This window comes from Monodelphis domestica, chromosome 5 (assembly GCF_027887165.1).
Source record: "Monodelphis domestica isolate mMonDom1 chromosome 5, mMonDom1.pri, whole genome shotgun sequence".
In the NCBI taxonomy this organism is placed as follows: Eukaryota; Metazoa; Chordata; class Mammalia; order Didelphimorphia; family Didelphidae; genus Monodelphis; species Monodelphis domestica.
In genome coordinates, this window is record NC_077231.1 from 166,601,960 (window position 1) to 166,628,068 (window position 26,109).

Below are 26,109 nucleotides of genomic sequence, written 5' to 3' on the forward strand. Positions count from 1 at the left end.
TTCAATCCAATCCTGTTCCTTTTATAATACCCTTGGTAGGGATGTGATGGAACCAACTCAAATCAGCTATTGAGAACCAAATATTAACATTTCAGTGTGAGCTCTTTGCTGATTATCTAGATTTAAGAAAATGATGGAGAAAGTGTTTATAATGTGGGTTTCACATGAAAATATGTTAATGTATACATTTTTTTCAGAGAGCCAGTTAGTTGTTCAATATTTACCGGCACACACCTAATTGACAGCCTCTGTTTGAATACTTTTAGTGACAGAGAATACTGTACTTCTAATTGTTAGAAATTTTTTTGATGAGAAAAAATATCTTTCATAGCATCTTCTACCCTCTGTTCAGCATCCTCCAAATCCAAGAATCATCACATTTTATTGTTGGGAATGTTTTTTGAATTTTTTGTTCATTTTACAAAGCTATTTCATCCATCGCTCAGAGAAATTATAGAATGCTCAGGTAATGTAGTTTCCTCAAAAGTAGAAGAAAAAGGTACAGAGAGCTAAGTACAAGGCTTGGATATCAAAATTATACAGTTGAGAGAAAGAAGTCTAAAGTCTCTAAGAACCTGAAAACAGGGAAAATTAGGGAAAAAAGTAATGAAAATATTAAGAGTTAGTGAAAAGTATAGCTGATTATATTCTGGGTTTTTTTTTTGCTTTAACAACATGTTCTAAAAGTATGATCAGCTTTGTTATAAAATATTTACTTAATATTTACTATTTTATTCCTATCTAAAATATATATAAGAAACTGCAACTCCCATTTCACAATAGTTAAATTATCCACAATATGAATAATTTCAAAAGGAGAGACAAATTGTTAATAACCACTGATAAATCACCCAGCATCACTAATAATCAGATACAAATTAAAAGAACTTTGAGGTACCCTCTCACACCAATAAAACTGGCAGAAACAATTAAAGCAACAGTAGTCAATGCTAGTGGAGTTGTGGGAAAACATTGCTGTAAGAATTGTTGTTGCATGGTAAACTATAAGAATCTTTTTTGAGAACAAGCTGGTAATACATAGGAAAAGTTACAAAAATAATTATACCCTTTGAGTCAATAATTCCATTGCTGGGAACATGCTCTGATAGTGTTATTTAAAACAAAAAAAGGTTTCTATGTTCAAATATATTTATAGCAACATTATATGAAATTTCTACAAACTGGATATGGCAATGGTAGCCATTAATGTTATGGAATACAAAGAAATCTGGAAAGAACTTTAGTCAATCAATATTTATTAAGCACCTCCTATGTGCCAGGTTCAATGGTAAGTGTTCAAAGTAAGGCAAAAGATAGTCCCTGCTCTCAAAGAACTCAGAATTTAATAGGAACAATTTGCAAACAATTATATTCAATCAAGCTATCTGAAGAATAAATAGGAAACATTCAGTTGAAGGGAAATCCAAAGGAACTGAAGGAAGGCACTAGAATTAAGGGGGGATTTGAATAGGCTTCCTGAAAAGGGTGAGATTTTAGCTGAGATTTGAAGGAAGACAGAAAATCCAGGAAGCAGAAATGAACATATTCCAGGTATAAGATAGAGCTAGTAAAAATGCCTGGAGTCAGGACATGGCCTTTCTTGTTTAAAAAAACAAAAAACAAAGAAACAAAAAACCAAGGTGGTCAGTGTCAAAGAGTACATAGGAGAGGATTATAAGGGATAAGATGATAGATATAAGATAGAGATGTAAGGTATAATATGATGGTTGAAGGTGGTATGTTATGAAAGGCTCTGAATGTCAGACAAAGGATTTTAATGATCCTAAAGGTGATAGAAATCCACTGGAGTTTATTGAGTGGGAAGAGCACATGGTCAGACCTGTGATTTTATGCTTTAGTTGTAGAACAGAGAATGGCCTGGAGCGGGAAAAGACTTGTAGCAGGCAGACCAACCAGCAGGTGGTTACAATAGTCCAAGTACACAGAGATGAAATGGTACAAAGCTTAAACAAAACAGCTGGGTGAAGCAGTAGATAGAACCCTGGGCTTGGAATCAAGAAAACTCATCTTTTTGAATTCAAATTCAATCTAAGACACTTATTAGTTGTATGACCCTGAGGAAGCTGCTTAATCCTGTTTTCCTCAGTACCTCTTTTGTCAAATGAGCTGGAGAAGGAAACGGCAAACCACTCCAATATCCTTGCCAAGAAAACTCCCAATGTGGCCACAAAGAGTCACACATGATTGAAAATAACTGAACAACAAAAGAAGAAGAAAATGAAGCAAATTCAATCATGTAAGAGGATAACTAAGAATGAATCAACAAGGAATCCTCATGGGAACTTAAATTAAATGAAAAATTTTGATAGTTTATGTTTTGAATTGATTTAAATGTAAACTGCTACCATTAAATATAGTTGCCTCTAATAATGCTCGATTTAAGTTTTAAATAAAAGTATAAAATAATTTTCTCTTTTAATAAAATCCATTTTTAATTTAAAGAAGGTATGGGAAATTCATGGTTATAAGTCCATGAGTCCTTGAGCAGAGATTTATTAAATCTCAGACTTTACTACATTACCCAGGCACCTTCCAGCTATCTGTTGGCAGAATACCTAATTTTCAGTAACATCCTTCTGAGAGGTGAATAAATACTGTTAGGAATTGTATCTGTAAAATTAAAGTCATAATGTGGCAGCTTTGTGACAAAAGGTTTAAGAAAATTTCAATGATGACATACATAACTAGTAATTAAAAGAAATTTAAGTTACACAGTGAGATGGTTTCTACAGCTTTAGACAAGGCCATTCAATCACTGAAGATTTATTAAGACCCTTCAATTTATATAACTGCACAAAGGGCTATGAAGAATAAAAACTCTTTATGGAGTTTCTAATCTGGGTAGCTAGAGAAGAAATTGACATGAATAGATTGTTAATATTATAAAGGCAATAAGGCTAAGTGCCAAATGAGGGGATTAGACTAATGCTGTAGGAGGTCGGAAGAAGGGGGGCTTCTTTTTTCTGTGGGGTGGTTGGTCCAATGACATTTTCTTCATGATGAGCAACTTGAGCAGGACCTCAAAGGATAGATGAAGGGCATTCCAGGCAAGAAGGCTGATATATGCTCATAGCTGTGAAAGGCAAGAATGTTTCCTAAAGAGAGCTCCTAGAATAAACAAAATATGATATGTCTCTTATTTTCTAATAAAAGACTGAGTTTTTTACCACTATGCCAAAATATTTAGATAAAAATAGAATATTTAATCAGCACATGATTCCAACTATCTAGAAAGTCAGAATCACTATAAATATTTATCATCATATAGATGAAGCAACTGAATAACTGAGTCTCTTGCTTTTTATTTTGAGGGTCTAGAATGTAGATCCAGTCTGAAATATATTTAGCTTTAGATAGGATATCTTGTATATCATGGTTAAATTATTCATTGTTTAAATTAAATTCTTTTAAATGTTGAATTTTTAGGTTTTAGAAATCTCTGAGGCTACTAAATAAACAAGCCCCTTTGAGCATTAAAGATTATAAATTAATAACACACACATACTTACAAATGAATATTTTCTTTTAAATTAAGTCTTAGGGGACAAGGCTCTCCCAGTTTCCTGGGAGGTAAGAATGGCAAAACAAATACACAAGTATGCATTAATCTCATTTATATTCCATTTAGAAAAAAAAGTGAAAACAAATTATTGGGGATATGGATAGTAATGAATTTAAGATGCTACTTGTAAATAAATTGATGTCGGTAGCTGACTTTGTGATGAAGCCTCATTAATTATTCTCCTAAAAGCAGAAAGGCAATTAGTTTTTTACGGTCTTTGTAATGGGGCTGCTTATTCCTCAAGATTTAAGCATATTTTGCACTTAAAATTCTTCTGAGCACCATTATATTAAAAATCCTCCTGTGCTTTCTTAGTAAAATCTCATATTCCCATCTGACAGTTGGTTAGACAGTGTTGGAAAATTTCTTCACAATAATTTCTTCAGTTAATTGAGGTTCAATAAACTATTGCCTTGAGTAATGTTATTCTAGTGGCCTAAAAAACTTAGGGCAGCTTCCAAAGTTAGAAAAGAACAGATTAAGAACAAAGGGAAGTTAACTCAGCATTATTTCATCATATATAATATTTAAAAACAACTGAACCCTTCAGCCTATTAAAAGCTTTGATTTAATAACCTGAACAATACACAAAAGATAATGGACAAATATCTCGAGTATATCAAACTGTGGTTAATGCATTTAGTTCATTAACCTTGTGCTTTAATATTTTGTAATAGATCCCAGGTTGAAATGTGGGATTCCTTAAGCACAGGACCTTGTTTCACTAGAAAATTTCATTTTTTATAAGCAATGAAATCTATATTCCTCTCTATTGTGATATTTAAGGATTGAAAACCAATTCACCATCATTTAATTGTTTTTGTTGTTCACAGAGTACTCCTGGAGCCTTGCTTGCTTGCAGTTGTAGGTAACAAAATCTTGAGCTAAAATGCACTTTAGAGCTCATCTACTTCTAGTGCCAGTCAAACTCTCAAATAGAAAGGGATCCTTGTGGGCCTCATATTGCTTTAGAAAGACATGAATTACCCTTATCTTCATTATATGTATTTAAAATTTTTATTTTGCTAAACATTTCCCAATTATTAAAAAAACCTAAAAGCTATCTTCTGTTTTAGAATCAATACCAGGGTTTGGGTCTAAGGCAGAAGAGTGGCAAGGACAAAGCAATGGGGGTTGTCACACAACTAGGAAGAGTCTGAGGCTATATTTGAACCCAGGACCTCCTCTCCCTAGACCTGGCACTTTTGCCACTGAACTATCAAGCTGTTCCCTTTTTAATTACATTTTAATGTGGTTGGGCCACATTTGGGAGTTCTGCAGGCCAGTAAGTTTGACACCTCTGAGCTAATCCAATCTCTTGCTCAATGCAAGATAGATTACAGAAAGGTTTACTTTTTTCTGATTCATTATTACTTGTGATTAAGGTATGATATAATATGTACACATTAACATACTCAAGTATGTCTGTGACTGTTTTTGAAACATGAACATGAGCACACACATACAGAGCTAATTATCTGTATCTGTATTATACACAAATACAGTTTTATGTTTATAAGTTCTTTGAGGGCAATGCCTCATCTATTGCACACAGTATCAGATATTCGTATATCCTATCAATCAGATTTAAAGTCAATGTCTAGTAATACTTTCAATAAAGGCTCTAGGAGAACAGCTTTCATGTATCCCTTTCATTTCCTCAGGGAAGACTCTTGAACAGTGTAGTTTGAAAGAGAAAACACTTTGTATTGACAATTCTCTGAGTTTGGTTTGTGTATTTGGACAGTCATGTTAAAGATGCCCCATTAGGCTAAACAGAACTCTATGCTCCAACTATACACATGTTTCCATGGAATTTTGAAGATGCTTTTCTTGGAAAAGCTTTAGAAAAAAAATTTTCCTGATTGTAAAAATTCTTAGAAATAAAAAAAGAGGAATTATGAGGGCTGAGAAAAGTCAAAGCAGCATACTTACATAGACAACTGAAAAGGGTCCACTGTGTCGCTTTGTCTTCACACCAAACAGATATTTTAACATGGAAGTAAAGACATGTACTGCTGCTGCGGTTGTGAAACCACGGACCAAGGGCTCAGTTAGGTAGATGGCCACGAATCCAAACCTCAGGACACCCAAGCAAAACTAATTTTTAATGGCAAAGAGAAACATATCATTTAGCAGGTCTGACACTTAAAAATAATTGTCTCACCCTCTCACACATATACATATATACAGATTAAGCTGAGTGAGATCGTTTATGAGTAGAAAGGACTTTGCTATAATACATTATCACTTTTCATCCTGGTAGTTTTGTGAGGTCAATTAAATGGTATATATCCATTTCATAGATAAGGAAATTGAAGCTTAGAGAGATTATATGCTTTGCCCACAATCATGCAACTATTAAGTAGTAGAGCTAGAATTTGGAGATCTGGGCCTCAATCACTGAGATCAGTCATCCAATCAGCACATCCCACTGCCTTTCCTAGAGAATGTCAAGTTCTACCTGCCAGAGAGTAGTAATAGAAGTCACTTACTGGTTGTGCAATTAGTGCTAGATTTGTGTGTGTGTGTGTGTGATGCATTCCCTTTTTTTTAAAATAATATTTTATTTGATCATTTCCAAGCATTATTCATTAAAGACAAAGATCATTTTCTTTTCCTCCCCCCACCCCCCATAGCTGACGCGTGATTCCACTGGGTGTCACATGTGTTCTTGATTCGAACCCATTTCTATGTTGTCAATATTTGCATTAGAGTTTCATTTAGAGTCTCTCCTCTGTCATGTCCCCTCAACCGCTGTAGTCAGGCAGTTGATGCATTCCCTTTTTAAGCATCACTAGGACCAGTTATTTATGTGCAACTAATCTCAGCATTAGATTTTTTTTTTTTAAACTCTTACCTTCTGTCTTGGAGTCAATACTGTATATTGGTTCCAAGGCAGAAAAGTGGTAAGGGCTAGGCAATGGGGGTTAAGTGACTTGCCCAGGGTCACACAGCTGGGAAGTGTCTGAGGTCAAATTTGAACCTAGGACCTCCCATCTCTAGGCCTGACACTCAATCCACTGAGCTACCCAGCTGCCCCTTAAGCATTAGATTTTAAGTTGCTTAGAGGCAAGATTAGTATTGTGCTTTGTACATCCCTAAGCACTTTGCTCTGTGACTTGGACATTTCTTTGTCTGGACTTGCAATTTTACTGGTGAAGGGGGCTTCTGGTGAGGACAGTCCTTCTACGGATACATAAAGATATCTATTTTAAAATTCAATCTAAGAAAACTACCCACAGGCATTGAGAAACTGACTCACCCAGGATCACATAGCCAGTATGTGGCGGTGGTTCTGAATAGAGTGGGTGATTAATATGTATTGAATGAATGAATGGGTTCCATGCTGACAGACTTTGCCTCCATCTAATATAATTAGCATTTACCAGGTTGACATTTTAAATCTGAACCAATGGTTGCAGTAACAAGAATTTTACCTGAATAATTCCTGAAAGCAAAGTTACCGACATAGCAACTTTTACTCTCATAGCGTCTCTTTCCTCTGTGCCATTAGTTGAATTAGCACCTCCTCCACCAACGTACATATCATCTGGAACTAATCGGACAGCCACTCCACCGATCATTAGGCTAATCACAGCAAATGGACCTAAAATAGTGACACATCCAGGACTTAGCATAAATTTATTTACCTTGGATCTAAGGAAATGGTTTTCAGTTCTAATTTAATCTGCTTTTATGTAAAAGACTGTTGGCTTGTTGCCAAGAAATATCATTTTAATGTCATAGATCAGCTATAGTTATTTTAACCACTAGTCTTGCATTTAAAAAATTCTAGGTATGCATGTGTATATGAGAGAGAGGAAGAGAGGTAGGGGGAAGATTGTCATATACCCTCTTTTGAAAACTTGTCTATCTAGATTTATATCCTAACCTTAAATCTATTAGAGGAGGAATATATAAGTATAGATTTACACATATACACATACACACACATGTACACAGTAGGTACTTGATAAATGCTTATTGACTGGCTGACTCATGTAGGGCTTCTAGGAATATAGAATGATAGAATCTTAAAATTGACAGGGACCTTTCACTAGACATGGATCCCTGTCTAACTTCTATCTGATGGATGAAACTAGCAATAACTCTATATCGTCATAGTAATTAGGAGCTATGATTTACCACTATAGTTTCATTTTTAAATGTATGTGCAAGAAAATTTTGTATTATGCAAATAAATTTTTATCTTATTTTATATGTTTCAACAGATTGTCCTCCTACATGATGAATTTGATTCTGAATTTTTCAAAGACAGAGAGAATACTCAGTTGAATTTTGAGATCATATGACAGTTTCCATAAAAGTGCTATGTGGCACTTACTGAGTACCCAATAAAATAGTTATATAAATAAAAATTGCAATAATTGATATGACATGCTAAAATACTTATAAAAGAGAAAATACAATTTCTTAATGTTCAAATGTAAACTGTTACCTATGGAGACGTGTCTGGAAGTGCCAAAAAAACAATACAGGATAACAGGATAAAATGAAGAATACAGGCCAAATACTGGAGGCACAGCTGCCAACATTGCAAAAGCTAGACCTGGAGGTGTGCAAAAAAGGGAAAGAAATAATCATAAAATATAGAAATGCACTCATTCATAAAGACTCTATATCCAATGAAATAATTATAGCTGTAAGTAATCAGAAAATCCAAGTCTTAAAAATCTAAATTGTTCATGAGTGTCCTATTTTAAAAAATCTCTATGTGAACAATTAAAACAGAAAACCAAATATTTTAGGAGTGATTATTTTTTCAAAAGAACTTATGATAATACTCTTTTGAACCCCTTAGTCTATTTTAATTTATTCAACTTACAAAAAAAGTTTAAAACAACTTCTCAGGAAGATGTCTATTTTATAAAGTGAACTCTTTTTGTACCATGCCAATTATTTAGGCCTTGGAGAGAGTTGTTAAGGTGAAATAATTAGGCCACACATAATCTCAGAATTAGCACTTAAAGGACCAACACACATGGAGAAGAATCCCCTGTTGACATTGCTTGTATTCTGTAAGTGTTCATACATACAGCATTTGCTAGAATATTTCTAAGTGAGCTCAAGATTCTTATTTCTAGAGGCACCACATACTTTAAGATAGCTCCAATTTTTAGAAAGATTTTCCTTATATCAGACCCAAGTCTCCTTTTTTATTAACTTCTGTTCATTATTCTTCCAAGCTAAATAGCTCTAATTAATTCAAATGATTCTCCTAGAGCATAATCTTAAGATCTTTCAATATCTTGGTTACCCTCTTATGGATATTCTCCAATTTATCAATATCCTTGGTAAAATTTGATAGTCTGAACTGAACACAAAATACTAAATATGGTTTGACCAGAGTAAAACATAGCAGTACTATGTATCATTCCCCTAATCCACTCCTAATTCAACTTAATATTGCATTAGTTTTTGTTGTTGTATGTTTGCTTATTTTTGGCTGCTGTTTCCCAATGATATTGAAGTTCATTAAAACTCCCCCAATTTTTTTCTGCATTTCTGGCCAAGCCTATCCCTTTCTTGTGTATTTGAATTTTTAACCCAAGTATATGATTTTAAATTTGTCCCTATTAAATTTCATCTTATTAAGTTCAATTCAGTGTTCTAGCCGGTCAGGATTTTTAATGTTTTGATCTCACCTTCATCATCCAATATGCTAACTAATTTCCAAGCCTTATTTCGTCTGTAAATTCATTAGCATGTCATTTATGCCTTTACATAAGATAGTGATAAAATCATTAAGTGATACAGGACCAAGGATATATCCTTTGGGCATAGCAGTAGAGACGTCTTTCCAGATTAACATTGAAATTACATTGAAGGGGTAGCTGGGTGGCTCAGGGGATCGAGACCTGTCCTAGAGATGGGAGGTCCTAGGTTCAAATCTGGCCTCAGACACTTCCCAGCTGTGTGACGCTGGGCAAGTCACTTGACCTCCATTGCCTAGCCTGTACCACTCTTCTGCCTTGGAACCAATACACAATATTGATTCCAAGCTGGAAGGTAAGGGTTTTTTTTTTTTTTAATTACATTGAATCTAATTATCCAGTCAGTTGTAATTCCACTTAAGTATAGCCCATAATCCTCTACCTCATCCACAAAACCACACAAGAGACTTTGTCAAATGCTTTGTAAAATTTAAGCAAAGTGTTATCTACAGCATTCCCAAGACCAGATTTAATTTCCTTGTCGAGAAAGGAAATGAGGTTATATGACATGACTGCCATATTCTTGATTAAGTGACCTGGCTCTTTTCCATCCTTTTCTAGAGATACACTTTATGCAACTTTAGTGATATGTTCTAGAACTTTTCAGGAACCAACGTTGAGCTCACTGATCTAGTTTATAAGTTCAATTCCACTCATGTTTCTCTTTATTTGAAAATTTTGACCCATGCTCTCCTCTAGTGCCCAGGCACATCTGTTGCTCTCCTTAATCTTTTAAAGATCAATGGCAATGGCTCAGCAATCACAGCTGCCATTACTTTTGTTACTCTGAGATGTTGCTTATCTGGACTTGGTGCCTTGAACTCACCAAGATGAGCTAGATGTGTTTTCTCTATTTTTCCATTTATCATGTGTTTCAACTCCTTATGGGTAATTTTTATTCTGAAGTTTGAAGTTGAAAGGAATTCTCATTAGCAGAGAAAATCAAAGCTAAATAAGAGTTGAGTATACTATCTCTTTGTTATTCATTATTATTGTATTATCTATGCCCAAACTGTCCAGACCTTCTTCTTTATAATTCCTTTTCCTGATCTTTGAACAATTGAGATTATTATATCAAATAGATGAAAATCTAGTTTCACTCCTGAAATCTTAAAAATATTCTCTTATCATTAGCAATTCTGCTACATTATTTGCTTGTTAAATAATCTTTTGGTCCTCATGAATACCTCAAATTAGAACAATATTCTCTTCATAGAATATATATGATTTTGGATAATTTCTTGAAAATTCTAATATATAATCTTCATCAGAGAGTTGGAAAAGACCAAAGACCTCTAGAGGGTATAGATATCTGTTGACTGAAAGATTTGATGGGGTTCTGGGGGAGACCTAGGGGTTTGGGATAGCTTTGGAATCAATATTACCATATACTATTTCCTACTATGTTAGAGCTTTGTGTGGATCTGGTTAAAAACAAAAGACAGTAAATGGTATCTTAACATACATATAAATATATAACTTAACTTATATCAGAAGTTACATGCATTCAAATGTATAAACAAGAACAAAAGAAAGAAAATACAAAACAAAACCCTATTCATTATGCCATGTTTCATCTCCATTGTTCTTTCTTCATAAAATGATTTTCAAAAAAGTCTTTAGAAAGAGTTTTAAAAGTCATGAAAGTGATATGAAATATGGTTTGTACATGAGTACAAATTCTAATGAAACATGTGAAATTAATAAAGTTATGTATTTTGAAAGCAGGTAAATGTTTGAGATAGAATAAATATTGGTTTTATTTTACTAACCTTGAGGAAGGTGTAACACCCCTGTGCTTATACCTGAGACAAAGTCCCCAAATACATATTCTCTTGGTTTATAAGCTGGCAACCATTTACATATAGGCAAGAACATATAGATAATATTCCTTATTTTCTTAGGAGTACAGCTGGAAAAGAAAAATGGAGGCAAAGGACAATCAGTAAAATTCACAACAGCAGATATTTACTAATATGTAATTATCCTATTATAATAAAGTAGTCACTTAATTTGTGTTCTGGATAACATTCATCCTGAACAAGTTAGAGAACTGAAAGTTTTGCTTTTTTAAAACTGTTTTCTTTATGAGGGACACTGAGTTAGTGCTCTGATTGGTGATCTGTAGCCGAATCTGAAAAAGAGTAGAGGTTTCATTCAGAAGTCAGTGAAAAATGCCCCAAGAGAAATTTGGTAATCTGAACTCAAGACTTGAGTAAGCTAAGCTGAAGACAGACAGGATGTAAAATTTTCCACTCAGGAGGAAAGATAGAAAAGGATGTCAAAGAGAGTTTGGTGACATGAGATGAGCACACAAGACTAGAGAGGTTGGCTTAGGTGTAAGAGAGGAAACCCAATCTATTATCCTAAATAGAATGCATCCTAGGTGAATTTGTGAAGTAGGTATGGCACTTGCTCTGTTTAAAACAAGATTGCAATTGGTCCTATGGGGAATCAAGCAAAAGAATGTGTGAGGACCAGTGCACATCAATCAAACCACTAAACTATAAGACTTAAAATCCATGCCCTATTGGTTGATATATATAAAAGGCATGTCACTTTGATTTTTCTGTGAATTGCCCTCTAGTGGTTAAGTACACCCACTAATTAAATAAAAGGCATTCTGGAAAAAACCACTAACCTAGAATCATAGATCTCTGAGTTGTAAAGGAACTCAAGAGATCATCTGATCTAACACTGATCCTCAGACAGAAGGATATTTATTATCTTAATTTTATAGATGAAATAACTGAGTAGCATAGAGGTAAAATGACTTATCCCAAATCATACAGTTATTAATTTTTACCTTATTTCCATTCCTACATTTTTGGTGCTATATTTGCATCTAGCCAATGTATATTTTTAAGGTGTTTCCTGTTTGTGTTTTTACTATCTTGTATTTGGTCCTATAATTGTGATCTTGACAGGTTAGAGATCTCTAAATATTGCATGCTTTTAATTCATTACTTTTCCTTTTTACTTTGTTCCATTACAAATGCACATTCATTGTACAAATAATATTTTACATAATTCCTATGATCTTTTTTACTTCATCAAAAACTTTAAAAACAATAACTTCCAGAAACCAAGTCTTTTAGCTCCTAATACAGTGCTATTTTGAATAGAGCCCAATGCCTATCATTTCACTTGGATTTGTGAATTTGATTGAGCAGAAACAAAAATATAAATCATACTTGTTCCTATTTCTCTTCTTATTTTAGTGTGCTTGATTACTTTGTGAAAGTTTAAAAAGATCCTAAATTTATTACAAATATATAAAATTCTGTCATTTTTACAGACATCCTTTTCCATGTCTTAAAAAGGTTAATACAAATTAGAATACAATACCTTCTTTAGAATACAACATTTACTGCTTTTAATGTAGTATTCTTATGCAAAAGAAAAACAATTGAAAAGGAAAAGTCTCACTATTAATTTTTGAGTTAATGAGTCGTAGGACCATTAAAACCACAAGAAAATGAAATCAGAACTAACTGTTCAGGATCTTATCTTTTACTTCTCAAGAAAAGTCAGATCTTTTTAGCATGAAGATTAGTTAGTAGTTATCCCATTGGAACCAATTTAGGATTTGAGAAACAGAATTTTGGTTTAATAAAGTGTCAGCAAAAAACTGGAACTCATAATTATTTCAACAATGAATGGGTCTTTTTGCTTGTTTATTTTCCTTAGTATTGTCTGGACTTATTTTTGTAATAAAGTACCAGCATGAACTATTTGAGGCAAGTCTTAGAACTAATAAAAATACACCAAAACCCTAAATCTTGCCTGCTTGACTCATCTCTAATTTCTAATAGTAAATGTAGATCTGAAATTTAAGATGCAAACACTGATTGTCAATCAAATGGAGGAAATAAAGCCACAGTTTGTGGTATCTTGTAAATAGATTTTTAAGACAAAATTTTTGAAAAGGCATATTAATGTCTCTAAGTTTGTTACTGCTAAGGTAAAGTGCTTCCCAAAATGAGTGGTTCTTTTATTCTGGCTTTCTTTGATAAAATTAAGGGATGAAGAAGTTGGAGAAAAGATGGGAAAATAGGTTTAGCAGGGAAATTTGAGGGTTTTATAAAGGGAATAGAGGTAGATAGTTACTTTGATAGTTTGAAGTCTCAAGTCAATTATTCACAAACCCTTACAGAGACAAGATATAAAAAGCACTTGATAAACAGTCATATGTAATGGAGGAGGAAAATGGAGAGAGAAGGAAAGGAGGATTCCTCTCCTCTATTACTAATGGGGAGAGGTAAACCAGGTACTGTCTCAACTGGAAGGATGTCACTCCAGTGAGAAGTAGAAAGGGAGAAGTGGGGGCAGGAGACAGCATTTGAAAACGGGTTGATTCAGCTGAGGTGGCAATATGTCTACCTCACTAGAGTTCAGGACCCCTGAAGCTAACTGCCTCAGAGTGGCAAGATGACCCCCTTTGATGTCACTTCCCAAAGATACTTTTGCTGTCAGTCCTTTGGGGTTAATGTATGGCACTGACTGGTAAGGAAAGATGACAGAGTTCCTCAGCCAGCTGTACTGAGCCACAGGGGTTCAGAATCAAACCCCTTCTCTGTGGAGAGTATGACAAACCCACAGATAAGGACAGGATTTCAGCTTGAAATCCTGTCTTAAACTAATTAAATCTCAGCTCCTTTGTACTATAATCTAAAGACAGGTCTAAATCCAGATTTAAATATTTCTAAATATGATTTATTTGATGAACAAAGGGAAAGGAAATGGCAGAGGGAAGAGGGAAAAAATGGTAAGTGGGAGAGGATAGCCCTATGGACTACCCCCCTTGCAGATTGGCTTTCAGTGTCCAGAGGCCGGAGGCTTTGGGGACTTGGCCTCCCCTACACTTAATGGTCTCACTATATCTTAATGTTCAGTTCCAGAGTGAATCCAACAAAATCTCTCTTGTGAATTCAGATAGCTGTTGATGAATCTCAGTGGAGGTATTGAAGGTCTCTGAATGGAGTTAGGTCCCAATAATAGAGCTCTTCTCAGCCTTTGGAAAATGCTCCTTCTCCTCTCCTACCCAGGAAGGTAAGGGTTTAAAAACAAAAGAATATAATTTGCAGAAAAGATGCCTACCTACATTGATAGAGTTTCCTCATTTGGAAATTCCCTAAACCAAAGAAATCACAGGTCTAGTCCCTATCACTAGTCAGTCAGGCAAGAGACTGCTATGTCCTAGGCACTGTGGTCATCACCGGGGATACAAAAAGAAGTAAAAAATTGTCCCTGCCCTCAAGGGGCTTACAATTTAATTGAGGGATAAGAAAATGAATAGATACAAACAAGTTATATAAGGGTTAAATAGGGGGGAAATTAGAAGGAGAACACTCAAATTAAGAGGGTTTGGGAAAGGTTTCCTCTCAAAGATGAGCTTTTAGTTGGGATTTTAAAGGAAGCTTGTGAAACCTGTAGGTAGAGATGATGAGGGAGAGCATTCCAAAAATGGAAGGTAGCCACAGAAAATACCCAGAGCCAAGGGATAGAGTATCTAATTAGTGGTACAACAAGGAGGCCAGTGTCACTGGATTAAAGAATATATGGTGAGAAGTCAGGTATAAGAAGATTGGAAAGATAAGAAGGGACTAGGTTATAAAGTGCCTTAAATGCCAGTATCTTTATTCAAGATAACATCTGCTAAAAGAAGTTACTTAACTTCCCCAACTTCAGGGACTTCAATTGTACAATGAGGGGGATGGACTAGAACACCTCTAAAGTCTCTTCTTGATCCTAATATATGTTCTTATGATTTTAAATACCATTAATTCAATGCCCATACATCCAGCACTAATAAGAATGCTACAAATGGCTTTCTAAATCATGAGTATCTACCATTAATTTGTCTTTATCTTTAGACTACAGGTCTTTCATTTCACAACAGACTTATTATAGGCTATACAAAATATTTTAACCCTCTTTCCCCATACCCAGTGTACAAACATACTACCTTAAAGCCCGCTTTATCTTATCTCCAATAGGGTCAGAAACCTTGTCCTTCTTGTGCAGCTTCCCATGTAGGGCTGGATAGCTATAGATGGGCCGCTCCACGCAATATGTTTGGGTTGCTATAAGAATTTCATTTTCTTGTGTGTGGTCCATAGTATCCTGGAAGTTATTCATTTTGAATAGCAGACAAGCTTAGCTTGAGTATCACTGTGAAGGGGAAAAAAAGTTATTTAGATGATAGAGTTTATAGGTATGTGTGCATAATCAGAAAAGATCTGAAGGAAGAAGCCTTCAGGATATAAAGTAATAATAAAGAAGATGTTAAACCACCACTTTCCCTGTCCTCAAAGAAGTGGACAATTGGGAAGGATCACAATTAATTGTTATTGCTTCAAATGGTAAATATATAATTTGGGGCTTTTTTTTGAAGCTATAATAAATTTTGGCAGATACAGGAAGTCTACAAACAGATACAATACAAAGAATACATGAGGGAGAAAGTAAACAAATCAACAACCATTTATTATTTCATTGAGATTTTAAAAAATATTTTTAAAAAATATTCATTTAAAAATTTTTGGTTCTAAATTCTCTCTTTCCCTAAAGCTCTTCCCTCCCCATCCATCAAAAAAGACAACCACTGTGATACCCATTGTACAAGTAAAGTAATGCAAAAGTTTTCCATATTAACTCTTCAACAAGTATTTAGAAAATAAAAGGAGAATGTTAAAAGTACACTAGGAAAATTTCTGGAAGGAGAGAACACTTTTTGGGTGGAAGAAGGCTTCATAGAAGAGATTGTCTTTGAGCTGAACCTAGCAGGAAGAAAAAGACTTCAAACTGCAAAGATCAGAGGGGAGTCTATTATAGCCAAGGGAGACAGTCATAAGACTGTATGGAGGAGCAAGGGATAGCATGCTAGAGAAGATCAGGGAACCAGTTTGGCTAAAAGATAGTATCTATGAAAGGGACCAAAGTGACTAAGGCTAAAAAAATAGATTGGAACCAGACTTCTAAAGACAGTATGGAGTCATTTGGATTTTTGAGTGGAAAAGTGGCAAGGAAGTGACTTGTGCCATTAAGATTATTTTGGCATCTATGTGAAAAGAGGAAGAAACTGCAGTTGAGACAAGGCTTGACAAGTAGTTCAAGAATAGGTGATAAGGCCCTGAACTAGGGTGGTAGCAATGTAAGAAAAGATGGAATAAATTCAAGAAAAATTATAGTGACAGAATTGACAGGATATGGGCACAAATTAGATATTAGAGGTGATAGAGAAGGAAGAAACAAAGGTGGTTCTAGGATTTTGAACAAGAATTACTGTGAAGTTGAAATAGGAAAGGTAGGATAAGCTTGTAGGGGAAACAGGGAAATGATTATGTGTTAGTTTTGGGCACCTTGACTTTAAGGTACTTTTGGGACATCAACACTGATATGTTCAGTAGGCAGTTGGAAAAGTGAACTGTGTCTCTTAGCTTAATATTTTTAAAATCATAAGTTCATCCTCTGTTATTATGTGTAAAAACAGTTTGCAACATTTAAAGAAGAATTTTGAGTCTCAAATTCTTTCCCTCCCCAACAATGGTAAGCAATCTGATACAGATTTTACATATGCAGTCATGAAAAACATTTCTCCATTTTAATTTTTTGTGGAAGGAAACTTGAACAAAAATATTAAGAAAATGAAAAAATTTTGTTTTGATCTGGATTCAGACTATCAGTTCTTTATCTGAAAGTAGATTTTTTTTAATCATGATTCCTTTGGGATTGTTTTGGACCACTATATTATTATCATAATAAAGCAAATATATATATCCTCCAATAAAGTATTCTCTGGATGCTTCATTAGGTGGCCCTGCATTCTTGAGGGCCATAAGCAGTTATTGAGATTCTCTTTAAAAATCTCTCGTGAAAGAACCAGTTTGGTAGCCTTATGCTATGAATTTTTTGAACCCAAGAGCAGTTTGTAACCATCTCTTCTACATCTCATCTTGCTTGATGAATAACCCGTGAAAAACTTTTTGGATCTTACCTCTACTATGAAACATGTTACCTATCCTTCCCAGTTTTATGTCACCTGGAAATCTGATAGGTATGTCATCATTGCCTTTATATAAGTCTCAGATAAAACTTTTGAGCAGCCTATGGGCAAGGATAAATTTCTATGTTGTTCTACTAGAGACCTACCTCCAAATTGAAAATGACTCACTAATGGCAGTTTAGGGTCTACACAACAAGTTCCAGATCTATTTTAACTTTGTTATCTTGCCTATATTTCTCTATCATATCCACAAGGATAACATGAGGGATTTTATCTCATACTTTGACATTTACATTTAATGTTACTTATTTTATCTTTACCATTCTCTTGAGAAGACACTATCAGTCTCACCTCACTCCTCATTGTCACTATTCTCCAAATAGCTGTCAAAGTAATTGTCTTAAATTATAGGCCTGACAAAGCTATACTTCCCACCCCCCCGCCTTCTCAATAAATTCCCAGTGGCTCTCCATTATCCCTAAGATTGAATATAAGTTCTGATGGCATTTACAATTCTTCATAACTTAGCCTTGTTATATATTGCTGCCCTCCATAACTATGGTCCAAGTAAACTGGCCTTCTTACTGTTCCTTACACAGTACACTTAACCTTCTATCTCTTTCACTTTGTACTGACTGAACCTGATACCTAGAATGTACTTCCTCCTAATTCTCCCCTCCTAAAATCCCTGGTTTCCTTTAAGATTCAGGAGATCTCTGCAACCCTAACTATTAGTAACTTTCCCTTCCAGGTTACCTTGTATTTGCTTTGTGTTTATTTTGTATCTAACTTTTTTGTACAGTATCTCCCCCATATATCCCTCCCTAGAATATAGTCTTCTTGAAAGTGGTTAATTGCTTTTTTGGGGTCTGTATTATCAGTTCCCAGCACAAGTAAGCATTAATACTTATTGATTGCTAGTCTAGTAATGCCCCCACAATGAAATTAGATTGGCATGTCCATAGTTTCAAGTTTCCTCTTCAAAATGCTTATAAACCATCCCTTTAATAATAATATGTCTAAATTGCCCCCATCTTCTAAAGTTCCTATTCTTAACTGATGGCAGCTATAAAAATATCATCTGCATCTCTAAAGCCTTCAGTCTTTGATCAGACCTCATATCACCAAAAAACCTATCCAGATTTTTTCTGTCTTTACCATTTGTCCCCATATTAATCTATGATGCAACTTCAAATTTTGTCCCCAGATTCTAGCGCTGTTCAGTCTTTCAGTTGTATCTGACCCTTTGTGACCCTATATGAGGTTTTCTTGGCAAAGATACTAGAATAGTTTGCTGCTTCCTTCTTCAGTGGATAAAGGCAAATAGAGGTTAAAGCAACTTGGCTAGGGTCACACAGCTAAATTATTGAGTCTGTATTTGAGACTTAGGGCTTCCTGATTCCAGGACTATCCACTGAACCTCCTAGCTGCCTTGGATTCTAGAGTAGGGGATGGCAAACTACAGCCTGCAGGACAAATCCAGTCTTTTGCTTGTTATCTGTACAGTAGTCCCTCTAAGAATGATTTTTACATTTTTTTATTTAAAGAAAGCTTTATTATATTTAAAAATGTAAAAACAACTTTTATCACTATACAACAGCAGGCAGCAGGATCTGGCCTTTAGGCTGTGGTAGAGAGCAACACTCCCTTCATCCTCAAATATTTACTTCACTTTAAGAAGTTAAAACCTAACTGGAAAGATAGGAAGATACAGAAGAAAATACAAGGCTCACATTTGGAAAGGTTCATGTGAGCATGCAAACTTATACAAGTAGGAATTAAATGAGAGATTAATGAGTTAGATGAGTTAAACAAGAAGGACTTCCTAAAGTAGTTGAACTATGAGTAGAGATTTGAAAGAGATGAAAGAAATGAATTGATAAAGAGGAAGAGGGAGTATATTCTAAATGAAGACAATGGTATGTACAAAGGTATGGAGAAAAAAGAAAGAAGACTTCCTTAACTTATTACTCCATCTGTGGATGATAAAGGGATCCTTTGGCTGGGGTATTTATTGAATAATGAGAATGGTACATTATATTGGGGGAGCAGTTGGTAAAGGGATCTTGAAGCCCAAAGATTATGTATCCTAGTTTAATACGATAGGCATTAGGATACTATTATAAATTTCTGAATGAGAAATTCTGAGCTCTTGCCTGGTAGTTCAATGAACAATCAACGTTGAGAGTTTCTAAGAGGGAAAGAATAAAGGGATAGAGGTTGGGTGGTAGAGACTCATTTCTTGAGAATGTAAAATTTATACAAATTTCCATGTCTATCACCTTCTAATGAAGGGGAACAAGTCAAAGTTTGCAGCATACATGTGGGAGTCAAATTAATCAATCACTAAACAGCTTTTACAGATACTTCACTAAGTACTTGGGATACAAATGTAAGAATGAAACAATCTCCATTCTCAAGAGTGAATAATAGGGAAACAACAACATGTATCCACAGATATAGAATAAATACAAAGAGAATTCACATAAATACAAAGTAGTTTGTAAGAGAGAAAAGTAGTGCTTGGGGCTGGGAGAGTACAGGAAATGCTTTAGCAGAGAAGCTGGTTTTTGGACTCAAATAGAATAATGATAACAATAACAACAATAACTGACATTGACATAGCATTTAAGCAATTCAAAATGCTTGACCTACATTATCTCATTTGCTCTTCAGACTAACTCTGTAAGCACTCCAAGAATTATTCCCTGATTTTGCAGATGAGAAAACCTGGTTTAAGTGACTTGCCTGTGGTCACATGGATACTAAACACTAGTGGCAGGCCCTGAAAGGCTCCAAGTACAGTACACCTTCCACTTCATTATGTTGAAAAGATAGAGGAAGAACCAAATTCTGGCTTGGGTCAATACAGAAGCTTTATCTACGTTTAAATTAGGCAAAGTCTCAGATGAACTCAGATCACTCACATCTCCCCCCTCCCCCCAGGTAGGCTTACAAAAGGGTTAAAATCTGTAGATAAAGAAGGAAAATGAAGAAAGAAGGGATAAGTAACTAGTGTCTTTTTTAGCATTGGGGTACTGTTGAAATATTCTTTTTTTCCCCCTTCTGAGATCTGTCAACTGGGATAATGCAATGATTGGTATTGAGGAGGAGGACAGACAGAAAAGAGAGATAAATGAAATGTTCTTGCTGAATAATTTTCATGCTCAACAACAGTGATTTAATAATTAAACACCAAAGACTATCACTACTCTGTTATCAACTAGGCTGGGTGGCAAAGTAGTTTAAGGAACTTGAGGTATTGAGTAACAAGACCTGTTATCTAACTCATCATAGCCCTCCAGTGGGCTGACTGCAATTATATATCATCATGGTAGTTAAAAAAATTAATTTAGAGGAGATTGTGGCTTTTTTGAGCTAGCCTAAAAGGCTCCCTAGAAAGAATCTCAATTTTCTGGTCTGCTTCTAAAATAAAATCAACACAAAAACCCAATATCATTACAAAATATTTTATCACTTAATATTTTAGCAATTTAATCATTTAATATTTAGGGAAGAGGTAAAAAGGTCCCAGCAGTTTTAGTTTCCTTTTTTCATTGGGGCAGTTTGGTGGTACAATGGATAGAGCACTGGATCTGAACTCAGGAAAATCTAAATTCAAATCTGATCTGAGACACTTACTAGCTATTAACCTCTGTTTAACTCAGTTTCTCCATCTGTAAAATAGGGAAAATAACAGCACTTACCTACCTCCCAAAGTTATTGTGATGATCAAATGAGATAATAATTGTAAAGCACTCAGCACATAGTTAAGTACTATGTTAAAGTTAATATTGCTACTACTATTACTTACTACTTAGAAGGAGAGATTTTTCAAAAAGTTATTCATACTACGAGAAACATGAATTATGGAGCCTTAGAACTGGAAGGCTTTATAAAATCAAGCTAGTTCAACTCCTTTTATCATACCAGTAAAGAAACAGGTCTATATATTCTCACTTACGCACTCTATTTGGTGGCTAAGTCAGTAAAAAGTATTCATTATAAGGATAGTTGGGAAAATAAGTTCTATCGAAAGTGACACCATCCTTCCAGTCACCCAAGTACTTTATCTTGAAATCATCCTTGACTCTTCCTTCATCTTTACTCTCCACTGTCCAATTACTTGCCAAATCTTTTGAACTCTCCTGCTACATCATCTCTGACATCCATCCATTTGTCCAATCTCAGAATCTCTACTCTCCATTAGTCCCTCAATATCATTCTACTGGAAAATTCAAACAACCTCCTAACTGGTCTCCTTGCTTCTAGTCTCCCCTTTCTTCCCCTTCATACAGCACCAAATTACTCTTCCCTCAGAAGATGAAGGGACCACCACACCACTCCCTTATTTAAAAACCTTCAGTAGTTTTCTATTGCCTCAAGACATGACGTTTTGTGGCTGAAAAAAAATTCAATACCAGGTGGCCAAATTTCTGAGGCTAATCATTCTGATTCTCTTTACAGTTAGCTAGGCTGATGTGACCTAGCAAGAGATAGACATTCAGTTGTCAGGTTCACACTGCAAGATTAAGTTATGATGAAAGAGTCATTAAGAAATTAAGGCCAGCGTCATGCTAGAATGAGGTAATTTGGTAGAATCTTTTAGAAAGGTGAGTATTCATTTATAACTTAAATATTGAATACTAACCTTTAATGTCTACAACTGGGAAAAACTTTAAATGTTTTAAATGTATGTATGCATACATGGAATATTCACATTTGACACTGTATTTTTTTGATGACTATTCTATCTAAATAGCAGATAGGGTTCTGTGCTTGAAAAAAAAGGAACATAGGGTCAAATCTTATATTTGACATGAATCAAGCAATGTGACCGTGGGCAAATTACTTAACCCCTTTTACCTCAGGCAACTTCCTAGATCTCCCAAGACACAGTTGATCTGTACTGATGGAAGAACCTTCCACATTGGGAGTTCACTTCCACACTGGGAATAGTTTTCTTTTGATTTTTCCTGGTTTAGGTATCAAGACCATAGTTATATTATTTAAAAAAATCTGGTAGGATTCTTTCTTTTCCCACTTTTGAAAACAGTTTATATAATATCAGAATTCATTGTTCTTTGAATATTTGTTGAGATTCATTTGTTAATTTATCTAGTCCTAGGTTTTTTCCCTTTGTTAATTCATTTATGGTTTGTTCAATTTTTAATTTTTAAAGTATCCATTTTATTTAAGTTATTGTTTTTTATTGGCATATATCTCATTGGGAATCCTATACATTGAAGAATTCATGGAATCTGTGTATCTATTAATCCTATCCTTTATTTCTTATACTTAACTTATTACTGGTCACAAAACAAGTGAATATCTTCAACTTCTGGATGCCAAAATGCTAACAAAGGGGAGAAACAGATGACATTTGATAATATGCCTATAATAGAATAAATCTCTTTTAAATGGACCTAGGATTAATTATATAGCCATCTCCCTGAACCAATGAAGAATTACAATTGCCCTGCAAATTATAGTCTTGAAGAATTTCCCAGGGGCCTCTTGAGTTTTAATGACTTGCCCATGGTCACATAGTCTCCGAGATAGACTTAAGCCTAGGTTTTGTTCTAGAATTGGTTCTCTATCCACTAGACTAGGTTGCCTCCTGGGGTACTTGTGTTGGCATGTATAGGATTATACATTCAGGTGCTCAATTGCTGCTTGTTGAAATGAACTGAACTTTAATTTTTATCTGTAATTGTGTAATTAAGTAAGCAGTTATAGTAAATTATAGTACAGTTATCTTTATAACAATAGGGTGAGAGTGGCAGAACAATGAGAAGGACATTTTTTTTTGAGATATAGGATGTTTTTTTATTGTCTCTGAAATTATAATACACAATGATGGCCTTTTACATGTTTTAGGGTGTTCAAGGGGAAATGGATTAAGAGAAAATAGTATGCCTTTTCTCCTCTTTTTCATAAATCTTACATTCTTTTATCCCATCCTACTGCCCAAGAATCCAGGTGTCACAGATCCAAGAGTCCCATGATGACTATGCTATTTTGTTTTCCCTTTCAGTTTATGTCTCCTCCTCCTAACCCTCTAAAGTAGAGATTCTTAATCTTTTTAGGGCCATGTACCCTTTTGTCAGTCTGGTAAAGTCTATGGATCCCTTTTCAAAATAATGTTTTCTAACAGTTGAAGGAAATGCCAAATTTTGGTTATAGGGAAATGAAAATGTAAAACCATTCCCATCTAAATCCACAGATTCCTTGAAATATATATATCAAATCCTTTCATCAAAAATATAGTGATTATGCTGTCACTTTAGGGTCAGACAATCTAAAATCTTATAAGCTCACAATTTCTGGTACCTCAGGTCCTTTTTCATCCAAGATACCCAGTTTGGGGTTAAAGTAACAGAAACTGTCCCATGACTCCCCAGTAGTAGTGATGGTCATGAGCTGATCCATAAGAGATGACTGATGAAATGGGAAACTATGAGTTGAATATAGGAAATTTCAGAATTGGGGAATGATAATGGAGAAGGTAGGAAGATAGAAGACAATAAAACAGCAGTTATTGAGATGTAAGGTCTAAAACCTTTGTCTAACGTATAGTTATGTGCAATTACATCTTAACGATGATTGTGATTAAATGAAAAGTATTATATCAAAGAAAATTATACTACCAATAGAGACCTAAAAGTCAGAAAATAAGAAACTAGAAGTGTGGTTTTGATTGTGGAAAGGTAATACCAATTACTGTAATTTTTGTGAACTGTTTACTATTTTCTCTAATTTTCTCAGATTAAATTTTAAGTTTTGCTTTTCTAGCTTATTGTTCTTAGAACTGTAACTAACAATTCTAATGTCTAGAGAAAGTATCACAAAGTGATGCCAAGTCAAGCAGCATGAAATGAAACTTTTAAAACTTTTTAAAGACAAATTCAGTCTTTAGGGAGTTAACCTCAAGGAGAGGCTTTGAGATATAGGATACGGCTAGGTAGTTTCTGCAGATTATACAAGTAGGTCTGGGACGAAAGGGAGATGATCCCATTTGAGTAGTCATGGGTAGGTGGGAGTTAAATTAGATCATCTGTTAGGCATTCTTTTTAACTAATTATTTTTGATAACTAGGTACTAAATTTAGCTGCTTCTACCTGCCAGAGGAATATAAATGTTGTTAACATTCTTGGGGAAAGCCTTCCCTAAATATGGCTCTTCACATATTTATGCCACACTGAATTCAAATATGAAAGAGAAAAGTAAGATATGCAGCAGGGATATGCTGAGATGATTCAATGTGGATGTGAACAGGCAAGAGTAGGGAAGATGGGCCAGCTAAAAAAGTAATCATGTCAGGGGGCAGGTAGGTGGCTCAGTGGATTGAGAGCTAGGCCTAGAGACCAGAAGTTCTGGATTCAAATTTGACCACAGACACTTTCTAGCTGTGTGACCCTGGGCAAGTCATTTGACCCCCATTTCCTAACCTTTACCAATCTTCTGCCCTGGTATCAATACTTAATATTGATTCTAAGACAGAAGGTAAGGGTTAAAAAGATTCTTAGTGATAAGAGTGCCACCCAGTATAAGACCTGAATTCAAATCTAAGCTCAGACACTTCCTAGCTCTGTGACCCTGGGCAAATCAGAACCTCACCGCCTAGCCCTTACCATTCTCAGAATCAATACATAGTATTGATTCTAAGATGAAAGGTAAGGATTATTTAAAAAAATTTTTTAAGTAATCATGTAATAAGAGAGGGAAGTAAAGATGCTGAAGAAACCACAAAGGCAGTATGTTTATAGACAGAGATTAGCCTGGATCTTCAGTTGGAAAAATTAGAGTTGGGGGAAAGTCCTATGCACTAAAGGAGACGGACCCCTCTCCTCTCCCTTCATTAGATTGTAATTTCCTTGAGGGCAAGAACTATCTTTTTATTGATTGTATCCTCAGTGTTTAGCACAGTGCTTGGCACATAGAAGGTACGTGATTAATGTTTTTTTGATTGGATTGGGAGCTCCCTGAAATATTGAGAAGTTGAGTGACTTGCCCAGTGTGTATCAGAAGGACTTGAATCCTGAATGTGGGTTTTGAGACCAACTCTGCCCACTCCACCATGCTTCCTCCCAATTTAAGCAATAGACTGTGATTATCCTGTTGTATGCTGTGAAGAGTAATTTGGATTCCATGAGTGTTACTGATAAATTGTTACCTAGTCATGTTAAAATCTAGGATGGTGGAGAGAATTGGTTTAGAAATCAGTAAAACCTGAATTTTAGTCTTGCTTCTCATAAATACTATGTGAGATCTTGGGCAATTCACTTAATCTCTAGGTACACCCGATAATTTAGACTTTAAATTGTAGAGGTTCTAACCTACATTGGTAGAGGAAGTTTCCTCACCTAGGCATTCTCAATATCCATGAAACAGTTTAGAGAGGCTAGTATTTAGACTGCTAGATTTAGAGTAAGGTATGAATCGTGCCTCAGATACCTGCTGTATGACCCTGAGTTAGTCAATAAACTTCTCAGCTTCAGTTTTCTTATCTATAAAGTTGGGATAATAATAGCATCTACATTACAGATTTATTATTAGGATCAAAGAAGACACCTTATGTGTTTTGTAAACCTGAAAGTACTGTGTAAATACTAGTTATTAATATTATAATGAGTCACAGGTTTAGCCTATATCCTTATCCTTCATAATAAATTATATGGCATATGCTGGTGTTATTTTTTTAGGGTATAAAAGAGAGGAATTTTTAATTGTACTCAGTACTTGTTCCTGCTCCCTAGAAGACTGGGGAGTAAGGTGCA

At 34.9% G+C, this 26,109-nt stretch overlaps 1 protein-coding gene across 2 annotated transcripts in view; it reads right to left on the reverse strand.

The window, feature by feature from the left end:
* The window catches only part of SLC26A5 (solute carrier family 26 member 5), a 61,669-nt gene that overhangs the window by 26,651 nt on the left and 8,909 nt on the right, over nucleotides 1–26,109 (reverse strand). For both annotated transcript variants that reach the window (XM_007504069.3, XM_007504068.3), the window contains exons 3-7: nucleotides 15,290–15,495; nucleotides 11,094–11,233; nucleotides 8,046–8,156; nucleotides 7,024–7,193; nucleotides 5,519–5,683 (exon numbers count right to left, since the gene is read on the reverse strand). In XM_007504069.3, the coding sequence (XP_007504131.1) occupies nucleotides 5,519–5,683; nucleotides 7,024–7,193; nucleotides 8,046–8,156; nucleotides 11,094–11,233; nucleotides 15,290–15,462 (759 nt within the window). In that variant the 5' untranslated portion in view covers nucleotides 15,463–15,495. The remainder of the gene's footprint in view (nucleotides 1–5,518; nucleotides 5,684–7,023; nucleotides 7,194–8,045; nucleotides 8,157–11,093; nucleotides 11,234–15,289; nucleotides 15,496–26,109) is intronic.